The sequence below is a fragment of the Moschus berezovskii genome, chromosome 22, assembly GCF_049115385.1.
Source record: "Moschus berezovskii isolate FMDL1 chromosome 22, NW_MosBer_1.0, whole genome shotgun sequence".
Lineage (NCBI taxonomy): Eukaryota > Metazoa > Chordata > Mammalia > Artiodactyla > Moschidae > Moschus > Moschus berezovskii.
The window spans coordinates 23,930,204-23,944,135 of NC_142481.1; the positions used below are offsets into that span (position 1 = coordinate 23,930,204).

General features: G+C 37.5%; 1 protein-coding gene and 1 non-coding gene across 3 annotated transcripts in view; both read right to left on the reverse strand.

Annotated features, from left to right (window-relative positions):
• AP1G1 (adaptor related protein complex 1 subunit gamma 1) overlaps window positions 1-13,932 on the reverse strand; it is an 89,264-nt gene that overhangs the window by 26,978 nt on the left and 48,354 nt on the right. For both annotated transcript variants that reach the window (XM_055412394.2, XM_088830661.1), the window contains exons 7-13: window positions 12,997-13,092; window positions 12,467-12,547; window positions 12,175-12,273; window positions 6,914-6,969; window positions 5,746-5,859; window positions 2,754-2,894; window positions 1,632-1,686 (exon numbers count right to left, since the gene is read on the reverse strand). In XM_055412394.2, the coding sequence (XP_055268369.1) occupies window positions 1,632-1,686; window positions 2,754-2,894; window positions 5,746-5,859; window positions 6,914-6,969; window positions 12,175-12,273; window positions 12,467-12,547; window positions 12,997-13,092 (642 nt within the window). The remainder of the gene's footprint in view (window positions 1-1,631; window positions 1,687-2,753; window positions 2,895-5,745; window positions 5,860-6,913; window positions 6,970-12,174; window positions 12,274-12,466; window positions 12,548-12,996; window positions 13,093-13,932) is intronic.
• Window positions 5,381-5,466, reverse strand: LOC129547381 (small nucleolar RNA SNORD71). The gene has a single exon (XR_008684058.1). It is a non-coding gene; the product is annotated as a small nucleolar RNA SNORD71 (small nucleolar RNA).

Sequence of the window (13,932 nt, forward strand, 5' to 3'; positions counted from 1 at the left end):
ACCATGGAGACAAAGTAAAGCTATTTAACCTATGATGAAACTAAATTTTGGCCTCCCAAGAGCATTATGATAACCAAGCTGAACAGGACATACAAACTGGAAGCTGCGCCCACCTTGGTCAATCTCCCAATACTGGATAGAAGAGTGGATCTGATTTACAGGACCAAGATCTGGCCTACACGTGTACTTTGAAGAGGAAACAGAAAAAGACAAAGGAAAAAAACCCCAGATAGGTAGGATACCCACTCCTGTTAAGAAACACAAAGATGCAGGGAGAAGTTTGGGGAAACTGGCAAAAAGGAAAGGCAAGACACTAAAAAGCAGGTAATTAGTGGTGTGACTTAGATATTTATATTCTTCCCTAATGGGAAAAAGCAGAATGTTTTTAAGAGAAAACATCAACACGATCTAATTGACATTTACAGACCATGTCATTCAACAACAGCATACACATTCTTCTCAAGCTCACATGGAGCATTCATCAAAACAGATCACATTCTGGGCCATTAAGTATACCTTAAATTTAAAAGAACAAACATTATACAAAATTAAACTAGAAATAAGCAATACAAAGATAGCTGAAAAGTCCCAAAATATAAGGAGATTAAACAACACACTACTAAATAATACAAGGGTCAAATAAAACATCAGGAACAGAAAACTACAGAGCAGTATCTCATGAACACAGGTGCAAATATCCTTAAAATTTTAGCAAATCAAATCTAATAATGTATTAAAGAAAACTATACATCACAACCATGTGGGACTTATTCCAGATATGGAAGGCTGATTCAACATTAAAAATTCAATTAATGCAAGCCAACTAAACTTCAATTAAATAAAAAAAAATTTTAAATCAATTAATGTAACCTAGCACATCAACAGGCTAAAGAAGAAAAGGCATATAATCGTATAGTAAGAGAATATAAACTGATTGGAAAAATGAAAAGTTGGAGCATTTTCTTAAAGAAAGGTTTTGACTTCCCTGGGGACCCAGTGGTTAAGACTGCAAATCCACTGCAGAGAGCATGGGTTCAATCCCTGGTCTGGGAACTAAGATCCAGCATGCTACACAGTACAGCCAAAACAAAACCAAACAAAGCTTCCCAATGATTTCCCATCATGTTCAAAATAAAATCCTAACTCCTGTGAGGCCCTATAGAATCTAGCCCCTGCCTCAAACCATTCTCTGCCTGTCTCAGTCTACTGGCTGCACGGGCCTTGTTGATGCTCTCCAAACACGTCAAGCTTGTTACTTACCCTCGGGCTTTGCAACACCAACTGTTCCCTCTGGTTTGTACACTGTTCCCCCAAATCTTTGCACAGCTCACCACTTTACCAAGTTCTCTACTCAAACGTTACCTCCTCTGAGTGACCTGCCCTGACTATTCTACCCAAGAAGCTGGTCCCTTGCCCCATATCCCATTCTCCTCTGTCATCACTGTAGTTCCTCATGCTGCTCTACTATTTTTCACAGCATTCCCCGCTGCCTGACAGGAGCGTCCCTCCTTCCCCATGAATTTCCTAACTCCCCCACTAGCACATAAGCTGCATGAGAATAAAAGCTTTGTCTGTTTCATTAACTGACACATCCAGCACTCAGTACACACTTACCTAAAAAAACTACTTACCGTTGTCAGAACACGCATAATCGTGTCTATATGCCACCGTTTGGAAGGTGCATACCTAAGAAAATAACGGCACAGGTGAAAAAACTGGAACCTGTAAAATTAAGTTCTGCTCAGTGACTTTCATGGAGAAGGAAATGGCAACCCACTCCAGTACTCTTGCCTGGAAAATTCCATGGATGGGGGAGTCTGGAAAGCTACAGTCCGTGGTGTCGCAAAGACTCAGACACGACTGAGCGACTTCACTTTCTTTCTTTTTATAGTTCCTTTTGGAGAAGGAAATGGCAACCCACTCCAGTGTTCTTGCCTGGAGAATCCCATGGACAGAGGGGTCTGGTGGGCTACAGTCGATGGGGTTGCAAAGAGTCAGACACGACTAAGCAACTCACACACACACACACACAACTAAGCAACTCACACACACATACACACAGTGACTTTCAAAACTCCTGTCCTAGGTTCTTGAGGTTCACAGGTTAAGTGGCTGTATCTGGACACATTTCACCTTCAAAACTACCAGCAATTAAACTAGCACCAATTCCCATATCAATGGGTGATGAAACAGTACATGGTCAAATTCAGATGTAAATACTGCAATAGGAGTTGCTGAGTTGAGAACTGAGGACTCTGTCTCCAGTTTTTTTCTTAGAAAACAAATCATAAAGTCAGGACAGGAGAGGACAGAGAAGAAAGAAGAAAGAGCACTGTTCCCAGACCCAGGTAACACCAGGTCTAGGAACTTGCCTCCCCTTAAATTCACAGTGAAAAGAGGAGAAATAACCAGACTATCAAAATCCTGAGGACTTCATCCCAGAAAGTTTTACACAGAACCACAATTCAAATGTTTTCACTTTTCTATTCTCTTCATTAAAAGGGAATCATAGAAGAGAGGTTAAAGAACAGATACAAGACGAGATTTTATAAAAGTGGGATTATTTTGGTCTTATTATAACGCTTAACATATATACTGACTAGAATGACCTTCTCAAACCCAACTTCTAACAGGACGCCTGAAATAAACGTTACATATTTAAACATGTTTACAACATTTCCCTCATGTTTTAAAGACGCTTTCCAAAAAGTTCCAAGCATTTTTTACCAATAAATGTAAAAGTTAAATCTTACTTTTCTGCAGCAAGGAAGATTCCAGATGCACAGTCTGCTTTAAATTCTGGCTCACATGAATCCAGAAAATAAAGTAACTCCTTCATCATGCCTCGAATATTATTCCCATTTACCAGGGCAAAACTCAATTCCATTGCACGCCTTCCATGGAGGGAGGGAAAAAAAGTTATGATATTTACAGTGGGAATGAAACAAAGACCCAGGTATGTTGTCCCTGAACACCAAGCACCAGTGGATGTATTGATGTCTTTGCGTGATCTTGTAATCCCAAATCTTTGCACACAAGATAACCAAAGTTAACAAAGTTATTTTGAACTTTCATCAAGCTTTTCTTCAAAAATTCCCAAAAGATACACACTACTAAAGACAGTTTGGATTCAACAGTCTATTCTATGAAGCTGAAATTTAGAATACCTAAAAGGCTCAAAAAGAGAGGCAAAGAAATTAATACTCAAAGATACTATATCTCTGCATCAACAGTTAAAAACACGATATATAGTCACCAGACTCTTTTACTACATCTGCTTCAACCCAAAGATGATGTAACATACATCGAAAGGTATACAGGTGACTAAAAGCAAACCCTGAGGGCTAAGTGAAATAAGTTAAGAGAATGACAAATATTGTATGATATCACTAATATGTAGAAGCTAAAAAGCTGAATGCATAGAAATACAGCTAGAATGGTGGTTACCAAGGTCTGTGGGGTGGGAAAAATAGGGAGATATTGGTCAAAGAGCATGAACTTCCACGTGTAAGATAAACAGGTTCTGGAGATTTAATGTACAGCATAATGGCTATTATTAATAACGATGTATTAATATACTTGAAAGCTGCTAAGAGAGTAGATTTTAAATATTTTCACCACAAAAAATAAATGGTAATTATGTGATATGCTGCAGGAATTCACTAACGCTAGTGTGAAAATCATTCTGCAATGAAGTGTGACAAAGCAATGTGATGTACATCTTAGACTCAAACACTTATATACCAATAAAGCTGGAAAGAAAAACTAAAAAATACAGTAAGCACTATGAAAAGGAAAAAAAGATATGCGCTATGAGAGCAAACAGGAGTTTCTATAATAGCATCACCATGACATGAGTTTGAGCAAACTCCGGGAGATAGTGAAGGACAGGGGAGCCCAGTGTGCTGCAGTCCACAGGCCTGCAAAGAGTTGGGCATGACTGATCAACTGAACAATAACAAATAGCTGCCTATCAAACTCGGCAACCAAGGGAAGTATGGAGATGCTAGTTACTACACACATCTTTTCATATTTGGGCAATAATGTCAAACCATGGTAGATAACTGACTTTCAAAAATACCAATTTAATAAGTTAAAAATATTTTCACCTTAATCTACAAACAACAAAAACTCAATCCTTACAGAAATGCAATAATAGCTAATTCTTATACAGTGCCTAAGTGCTTTACGTATGTTAGTCCAATTAATCCCACATAACCTTTGGAAGTGGATGCTCCTGTATCCACACTGTATACGGAGACAACCAAAGCACAGAAAGACTAAGTAACCAGACCAAGTTTACTAAGGGCAAAGCTAGGATTTGAAATGAGGCCTTCTGGCTCCAGAGTCTTAGCTGCTATTGCTATATAACCTATCAAAAGACCCAGGTTTTACTTTTGAAATGCAAAGCTCAGTCAAGAGCTATAGAGAAACAACACAATAGGAGTCAGAAAGTCTGATTTCTATTCCGAGGTCTGCCTTGTTCACGGAGTAAGCTTTAGAGTTAAGGCACTTGATTCCTTTGGGACTGTACTTTAATCTGTTAACTGAGAAGTAATTGCCTAGTTTCTCTTACTGGCTGGCTCTGAGAACCAACTGAGAGGGTGGTTATAAATCCTTCACAAAGCTTTATATAAAAGTCATTATTACTGAGATCAGGTCTTATTTTTAGTTTGCCCAAGCATTTAACACCTGTTCTCTGCAAATAAAAGGAACTCGATTATCAATAAATGTTTGTTAAGTGAATAGTTTCAGAGATCAGTTTAAATTTTTTCTGGTTTGAACAGTAAACCAAAAGTTCATTGAAGCCTACTGTATACTAGGCTTTACAAACACTTACAGTTATTCTAAGAAGAGGACCAGTACAGTTAATTGATCAAGGAAAAAAATATATGCCTTTCAAAGTCCTATGCTGAGTAAAATACGTTAGAGGAGAAATATCATATGACATCCCTTACATGCAGAATTTAAAAAGAAATGATACAAATAAACTTATTTACAAAACAGAAACAGACTTAAGAGAATGAACTTATGGTTGTCAGCAGAGAAGATGGGGGAAGAGATAGGGCGTTTGGGACCGACATGTACACACTGCTGTATTTTAAAATGGTAACCAGCAAGGTCCTACTGTATGCCACATCAATGTTATGTGGCAGCCTGGACAGCAGAGAAGTCTGGGGGAGAATGGATACATGCAAATATATGGCTGAGTCTCTTTGCTGCTCACCTGAAACTATCAGAACAGTGTTAATCAGCTATATTCCAATATAAAAGTTTGGTTTTTTTTTTTAAGTCCTATGTGCTGCCTAAAAGTCATTCCCAGATGCACTGTTTTAACAGGCTGCCTCTAGTATCTTGGGGCATAAGTACCGCAAGGAAATGTGTGCTGTCAGCCATTCGAGTCTCAGCATAGTGACAGAACACTCAGCCGATGGATCACTCCTTATCTTCATCCTCCAGCACACAAAACACAGTACCTTTGATGAGTAAACGTATGCTCAGCCTACTTGCACCTGTTTTATTTAACAAAGAACCAAAGGTAACTTCAGGGTGCACCTATGTATTCCTTACTGGTCTCTTTCATTGATCTAAACTTCTCACTGCCAGTCCTTTTCGAAAAAAGGATTTACTCTGTCAAAATAATGACTAAATGCATAAATGTCAACATTTTCCTTCTCAAAACTCTATTGCAAAGTTATCAAGTGGAGGATGGGGGGGGGCACAGAACTTTCAATTATCTGTTACCGTTTTATGGAGACATCCAAATCTTTTAGACAGTCCACAATTGTGCTTCTGTGCCTCTGTACCGCATTGTGATCTGTCTGGACAGTTTTCAACAAAGATGTCAAAGCTACATATCTGGATGAAACAAAGTTGCAGAAGAAAAGAATTAAAATGGAAATTCAGGCTAGTTCTCTGCTTAATGACAAAGATGATGTTCAATGACTACTGAAAACCTTACATGGTTAAATATTTAGAAGACACAAAAGACTTAGTAAAATGGAAACACTGTAAAGCCATAAACAACACTATAATCAAAAGCTGTGGCAACCAGAAGCCTGGGATTTAGATTTGCATGCATGACCAAGTCCATTTAAACTTCTAAAAGTGATGGACTCGATTCTTCCAAACTCTTTCAAATAGCACAACGAAATAACCATACAGTATGCCTTTTCAGGCTGCCTGAGCCCCAAAACGCAAGAGGAAATTATTTCAATTTTACCATTTGTATTTTCTCTGCTTTTGATGCCAGTACTAAAACTGCTGCTACACAACTTTGAATTTACATTCCAAGTATAAAAAATTCTTCTGAGAGGAGAAGATAATTCAGGGTACCATAATGATTATTTCCACATTTTTTTTCAATCATAACATGATAAGAAAGAATAAAAAAATAACACTGATAAATTCATTCACTTTTTTAAAGTAGCTGGAGTTTACAAACATCTTCTAGGTTTGCAACTGAAATATTCTATTTTTCTTAATTGAGAGCAGGGGTCAGCAAACTAAGCCTAGAACAGCCCTCTGCTGTCCAGTTTGGTAAATCAATTTTTATTGCAATGAAGCCATATTCATCATTTACACCGTCTGTGGCTGCTTTTACACCAAGAGGTAGAGCTGGGTAGTTGCCAAAGAGACCCTAAGGCCCATGTAGTCTATAATACAGACCATCTGTTCCCGGACAGAAAAAGTTTGCTGATTCCCAAAGGTAAAGCATAAATAGGACTAAAAGTTAACTCATGAGGCAAATCCTCAAATTCTTATCAAAACAGTCTTAAGATTAGACTAAAAATAAAAATCCTGAGTTGAAGTTCCAGATAGGTCACTCTACATGTGTGATCTTGAACAAAGTCACTCATGAATACACTGAGTTTATAACAGCCAGATACAACATATTTTTCAGCTTACTTACCTGATATTCTTGTCATTGTTCAATAAGAAACGACCCAGGATATTTATGGCTAGAACCTACAGAAAAATAGCACAGGTTAAGAATTTAAGAAAATCAAATATCTATACTGATTAAGGATCACTTCCTGGCCCCTGATGAGGGCAAACAATTTAAAGGTGGTAGTTTAGTCAGCACTTCTACAGACTACTGGCCAAAATAAAACCTCTGAAGGCAAACTCTTAAACTCATATTCTATTTCAACGGTAAAAGCTGCAAGATTGTTTTCAAGTTTTTACATTGCTAGCTGAAAAATACTATTGGTACAGCTTCACTGGAGGGAAATTTGGCAATAACTATAAATAATAAAAACAAGGAATTCACTGGATAGTTACATTAGGACTCCGAGCGCCCACTGTAGGGGGCATGAGTTTAATCCATGCCTCATGACACAGTCAAAAAAATTAATAAATAATTAAAGCTACAAAATGAAAATATATCCCCTGCTTCAACAATTTCACGTCTAGGAATTCAGCTGACAAATATACTTGAACATATGCACAAAAATCTACTGCAGCACTATCTGTAATCACAAACAATAGGAGTGTTCATTAATAGCAATTTTCCTAAATGTACTATGGCACATTCACACAATAGAATGCTATGCAACCATTAAAAAGAATGAATCATGACACATGCTATGACAGGTACGTACCTTGAGAATGTTACAGTAAGTGAAATAAGTCAAACACAAACACCCTATATTATATTTTTCCATTTAGGTGAAATGTCCTGAATAGGCAAATCCATAGAAAAAGAAAGTAGAATGGTGGTTGCCAGGGGTTGGGGTCAGGGGATAATGGGGAATTATTGTTTAAAGGGCACACTGTTTGAGTTTGGGAAACTAAAACGTTCTGAAGATGAATGGTGGGTGTTGGCTACACAACAGTGTGAACGTACTTACTTAACGCCACTGAACTACAGAGTCAGAGATGGTTAAAATGATAGTTTATGTTATGCATATTGTAACAATCTTTCCTAAAATGAGAATGGTCTCTATATGTGAATATAAACTAGCTCCAACATAATGTTTTCATCTAACATGATAAGCATAAGGTGCAGAACCACCCAGATGACAAAAGAACTGTACCAAATACTGTAGTGTAGTTGGTAAATTTGTTTCTCACAAAGCAATGCATTAGCGATCATTATATTAATAAGTGGTTGAAAGAATGAATAAACACTTGAGGGAGAGTTCCTCCCTACAGAAGAATTCCAATTATTTAAAGAAGAAAAAAATGAGGAGAATAGAAAGGTATCATTAGAGCACCACCCAAAAAACTGTTAAAGACAAGATCCTCAGATGGATACTAAAATTGGTTGGCAAAAGTCTGAGGACAGGGTATCTGCATAGTGTCAAAAGTGTTTCTTCCAAAATATTTTTAATTACATAGGGGAAAAATAACAATTGTACAGTGGAGAGAAACAGCAGACACCACCTAACCCAAAAGATCAAGGTTAAAATCACCAGTAATGAGACAAATAAAGAGCATGTACCTCCTGATATGAAACTGTAAAGGGCACAACACTTCTGGGGTAATCTCGCCAAAAAAGCATAACTTCAAACTAATTTTTATAAGAATATATCAGACTGTCAAATTCAGGGATATTCTGCAAAATAACTAACTGATCAGTGCTCTTCAAAACTGTCACAGAAGACAAGGAAAGATGAAGGAACGTCAAGACTGGAGGAGACTAAGGAGACAGGACAATAAATGCAACATGGGATCAAGGATTGGTGCTGGAAAGGATAAAGGACATCAGTAGAAAAACTGGTAAAATCTGAATAAAATCTGTAATTCAATTAATGGTATTGAACCAATATTAATTTCTTAGTTGTGATAATTACACTACAGGTAAACAAGATGTTAACATTAGGGGAGGCTGAGTGAATGGTATTATGGGAACTCTGAACTATTTTTGAAACTTTTCTATAAGCCTAAAATTATTTTAAATAAAAAGGTTTTAAAAGTGGGGAAGATAAGAAATACACACGCACAGATACGTTCAAATAAGAATAGAATACCATCCCAAAAAGTACATTAGAAAATGGTAACCGTACTTCTGACTAGAAGAATTAAGTCTAAACATAAAATCAATAGGCAGACATTTTCCTCCCTGTATACCATTTTGTTTGAAGTGGTCAAACAGGAGATGGCAAGAGTGAACATTGAATTTTAGGAATCAGTGAACTAAAATGGACTGAAATGGGCAAATTTAATTCAGATGACCATTATATCTACTACTGTGGGCAAGAATTCCTTAGAAGAAACGCAGTAGCCCTCATAGTCAAAAAAGAGTCTGAAATGCTTGGGTGCAATCTCAAAAATGACAGAATGATCTCTGTTTGTTTCCAAGGTAAACCATTAAATATCACAGTAATCCAAGTCTACACCCCAACCAGTAATGCTGGAGAAGCTGAACAGTTCTGTGAAGACCTACAAGACCTTCTAGAACTAACACCCAAAAAAGATGTCCTTTTATCATAGGGGACTGGGAATGCAAAAGCAGGAAATCAAGAAACACCTGGAGTAATAGGCAAATTTGGCCTTGTACAAAATGAAGCAGGGCAAAGGCGAGCAGAGTTTTGCCAAGAGAACACACTGGTCATAGCAAGCACCCTCTTCCAACAACACAAGAGAAGACTCTACACACCAACATCCCCAGATGGTCAATATCAAATTCAGACTGATTTTATTCTTTGCTACCAAAGATGGAGAAGCTCTATACAGTTAGCAAAACCAAGACAAGGAGCTGACTGTGGCTCAGATCATGAACTCCTTATTGTCAAATTTAGACTTAAGTTGAAGAAAATAGGGAAAACCACTAGACCATTCAGGTATGACCTAAATCAAATCTCTTATGATTATATACTGGAAGTGACAAACAGATTCAAGGGATTAGATCTGATAGACAGAGTGCCTGAAGAACTACGGACGAAGGTTTGTGACACTGAATAGGAGGTAGTAATCAAGACCATCCCCAAGAAAAAGAATTGCAAAAAGGCAAAATGGCTGTCTGAGGAGGCCTTACAAATAGCTGAGAAAAGAAGAGAAGCTAAAGGCAAAGGAGAAAAGGAAAGATATACCGATTTGAATGAAGAGCTCCAACGAATAGCAAAGAGAGATAAGAAAGGCTTCCTCAGTGATCAATGCAAAGAAATAGAGGAAAACAATAGAATGGGAAAGACTAGAGATCTCTTTAAGAAAATCAGAGACACCAAGGGAACATCTAATGCAAAGATGGGCTCAATAAAGGACAGAAATGGTATGGACCTAACAGAAGCAGAAGACATTAAGAGGTGGCAAGAATACACAGATGAACTATACAAAAAAGATCTTCATGACCCAGATAACCACGATGGTGTGATCACTCACCTAGCGCCAGACATCCTGGAATGTGAAGTCAAGTGGGCTTAGGAAGCATCACTACAAACAAAGTTAGTGAAGGTGATGGAATTCCAGTTGAGCTATTTCAGATCCTAACAGATGATGCTGTGAAAGTGCTGCACTCAATATGCCAACAAATTTGGAAAACTCAGCAGTGGCCACAGGACTGGAAAAGGTCAGTTTTCATTTCAATCCCAAAGAAAGGCAATGCCAAAGAATGTTCAAACTACCACACAATTGCACTCATCTCACTAGCAGAGTAATGCTCAAATTCTCCAAGCCAGGCTTCAACAGTACGTGAACTGTGAACTTTCAGATGTTCAAGCTGGATTTAGAAAGGCAGAGGAAATTAGCAACATCCACTGGATCATAAAAAAGCAAGAAAATTCCAGAAAAACATCTGTTTTGTTGATTATGCCAGTCTTTGATTGTGTTTATCACAACAAACTGTGGAAAATTCTTCAAGAGACAGGAATACCAGACCACCTGATCTGTCTCCTGAGAAATCTGTATGCAGGTCAGGAAGCAACAGTTAGAACCGGACATGGAACAACAGACTGGTTACAAACTGGAAAGGAGTACAAGGCTGTATATTGACACACTGCTTACTTAACTTATATGCAGAGTATAACATGTGAAATGATGGGCTGGATGAAGCACAAGCTGGAATCAAGACTGCTGGGAGAAATATCAATAATCGCAGATTCCACCCTTATGGCAGAAAGCAAGAACTAAAGAGCCTTTTGATGAAAGTGAAAGAGGAGAGTGAAAAAGCTGGCTTAAAACTCAACATTCAAAAAACCAAGATCGTGGCATCCAGTCCCATCATTTCATGGCAAATAGATGCAAAAACGATGGAAACAGTGAGAGACTTTATTTTTCTGGGCTCCAAAATCACTGCAGATGGTGACTGCAGCCATGAAATTAAAAGACGCTTGCTTGCTCCTTGGAAGAAGAGCTCTGACCAACCTAGATAGCATATTAAAAAGCAGAGACACTACTTTTCCAACAAAGGTCTGTCTAATCAAAGCTATAGTTTTTCCAGTAGTCACATATGGATGTGATAGTTGGACTATAAAGAAAGCTGAATGCCAAAGAATTGATGCTTTTGAACTGTGGTGTTGGAGAAGACTCTTGAGAGTTCCTCGGACTGCAAGGAGATCAAACCAGTCATTCCTAAAGGAAATCAGTCCTGAATATTCACTGGAAGGACAGATGCTGAAGCTGAAACTCCAATACTTTGACCACCTGATGAGAAGAGTTGACTCATTTGAAAAGACCCTGATCCTGGGAAAGATTGAAGGCAGGAGGAAAAGGGGACGACAGAGGATGAGATGGTTGGATGGTATCACTAACTCAATGGACATGAGTTTGATGAGTTCCGAGAGTTGGTGATGGACAGGGAAGCCTGGCGTGCTGCAGTCCATGGGGTCACAAAGAGTCGGACACGTCTGAGCAACTGAACTGAACTGATACCATTTTGTATTGAATTTTTACTTCGTGTTCATTTTTTTAATAAAAATAAATATTTAAGAAAAATGGATTAACTCAAATATGTTGTCGTCTTATTTGAAGTGAATGAGGCCAACTCAAATCACGGCTCCAAACAAAAGCTTTTTCTGAAATGGCTCCTTCATTCAACATCGTCTATATATGTAACCATATGTAAAGTCTTCCAATTTCTATTATAATCAATATTAATCCTTCAGTGGAGAGAATGATACTTCAGATACCAAACCATCATACATTTTGCATCATTCTTTCCTAAAGTTAATTTCCAAAGTCCAAGTCAATTATTTTAAAATAAAATGTTTAGAGTAAAGATTAAAAACTTACTCGCAGTCCACTCTCTGACTTAATATCCATGATAGTCAAAACCGTTTCATAAAGAATAGCATTTCCTACATTTTTACTAGTCTCTGTATTAGTGGCAACCTGAAAAGACACAGAAGGTGTTACGTGGCAAAACAGTGCTTCCAAAAAACATCCAGAGGTAACAAGAGACATTTTTTTATTCTTTTCAGCCACCAATGAGAAAACACAAATAAAAATTGCTCCACATAATCACAATCAATCTGCTCCCTGCTACACTGAGTGTTTACAAAGACGCAAGTTTTGTTCTACTCACCTGTGCTAATATATCATTCATAGCTTCACTTGAGTCATCATCGTTTCGTCCTAAAATTCTTAATAACCGCAAAATTCGTACCTAATGTGCAAAATATGACAAACATCAACAAATTCTGTCTAGCACAAAGGAACTTTGCTTGATATGAAATTCAAATAACTTAAATGAAGTCTTAGATCCCAACAGAAGTGGTCAAAATTCAATCAGAAGAATTTTAAACGTGATCTTTAGAGCAGTTACGTATGGTTCTATGTCTTAATGAAGCTGTTAGACAACCTACACTTCACAGTCAAAGGATACCATTACCTGCAGAGCTATATCACATTGGAAAATCATGTTTCTATGTGGTATATGATTTGACTATTACAAATATAATTTTATCTTATTAATCTAATACAGAATTGTGTCACCATTTATTAATGTAATTAGCTTAATCAATTAACTACCAAAACTACCCGACACAAACATAAGAGGAAGGAAAAATTCATTCCAAAATATATCATTTATCCTAAACTTTCTTTCAAGCTCACCTGCAAAAAGGGGTCACTAATCCCGGAAACGTCATGTTCTGGTGAATATCCGGACATGATGAGGTTCTTTAGAATACGAACTAATTGGGGCACAAGCTGCAGGAAAGAGAGACGCATCAAAAAACAGTGAGCATCAGAGAATTCCTCAGGAAGAGGCGGAGGCTAACCTGGCTTAGAGAAAAAGATTCAAGAGTCTGAGTCTACGCAAATTCTACTGATACAATGTCCTAGTATACTGTTGATGTTTCATAGACATGACTTGGAAGTATTCTCGCCCAGAACTCAAGAAGGAGTATGTATGTTATCTGAATTAAAACCAAACCAGACATTTTTACTCCAGAGTTACATATGCAAAGATACTACAAATAACAGCAGGTCAGAAAGCCTATGAGAACCAAGTAAAACAGATGCCTATGGGGACTTTGATGGGACTTGACGCAACTAGGTTGCACAAACATGTTCAGTTTTTAATCTATCCAACACATGTGGATATAAAATGCTACTATATCCAAAACTCTGGTAATTTTATGAAAATTAGTTTTAAAACAAACTATGTCAAAATGAAAAAAAACTCTCTCCTCTTAATATATTGCCAGTTATATCCTTTCTCAATAAACAACAGGGAATACAAAAGTCTCCAAAACTGACCAATTGGAAAAGACACAGGAAAAACTGTCTCCTTCCCCTGAGGAAGACAGCAAGGCCATGAATGCTGTTTTTGTCCTATTCTTAACTCATAGGACACAATTTTTGGTAAAATTTAATTTCAGCACCTAATCATACATTTACTGCCTATCTTATCTTACTAATGAAACGATATATTCCTTATGGTCAGAATGCCCTTCTTTTTTTAACTCTGTCCATTAAACTGACTGAAGACACACAGTAGAGGCAATTTTATTGCCAAGCTGAACTTAAAAATGCTTTAAATACTAT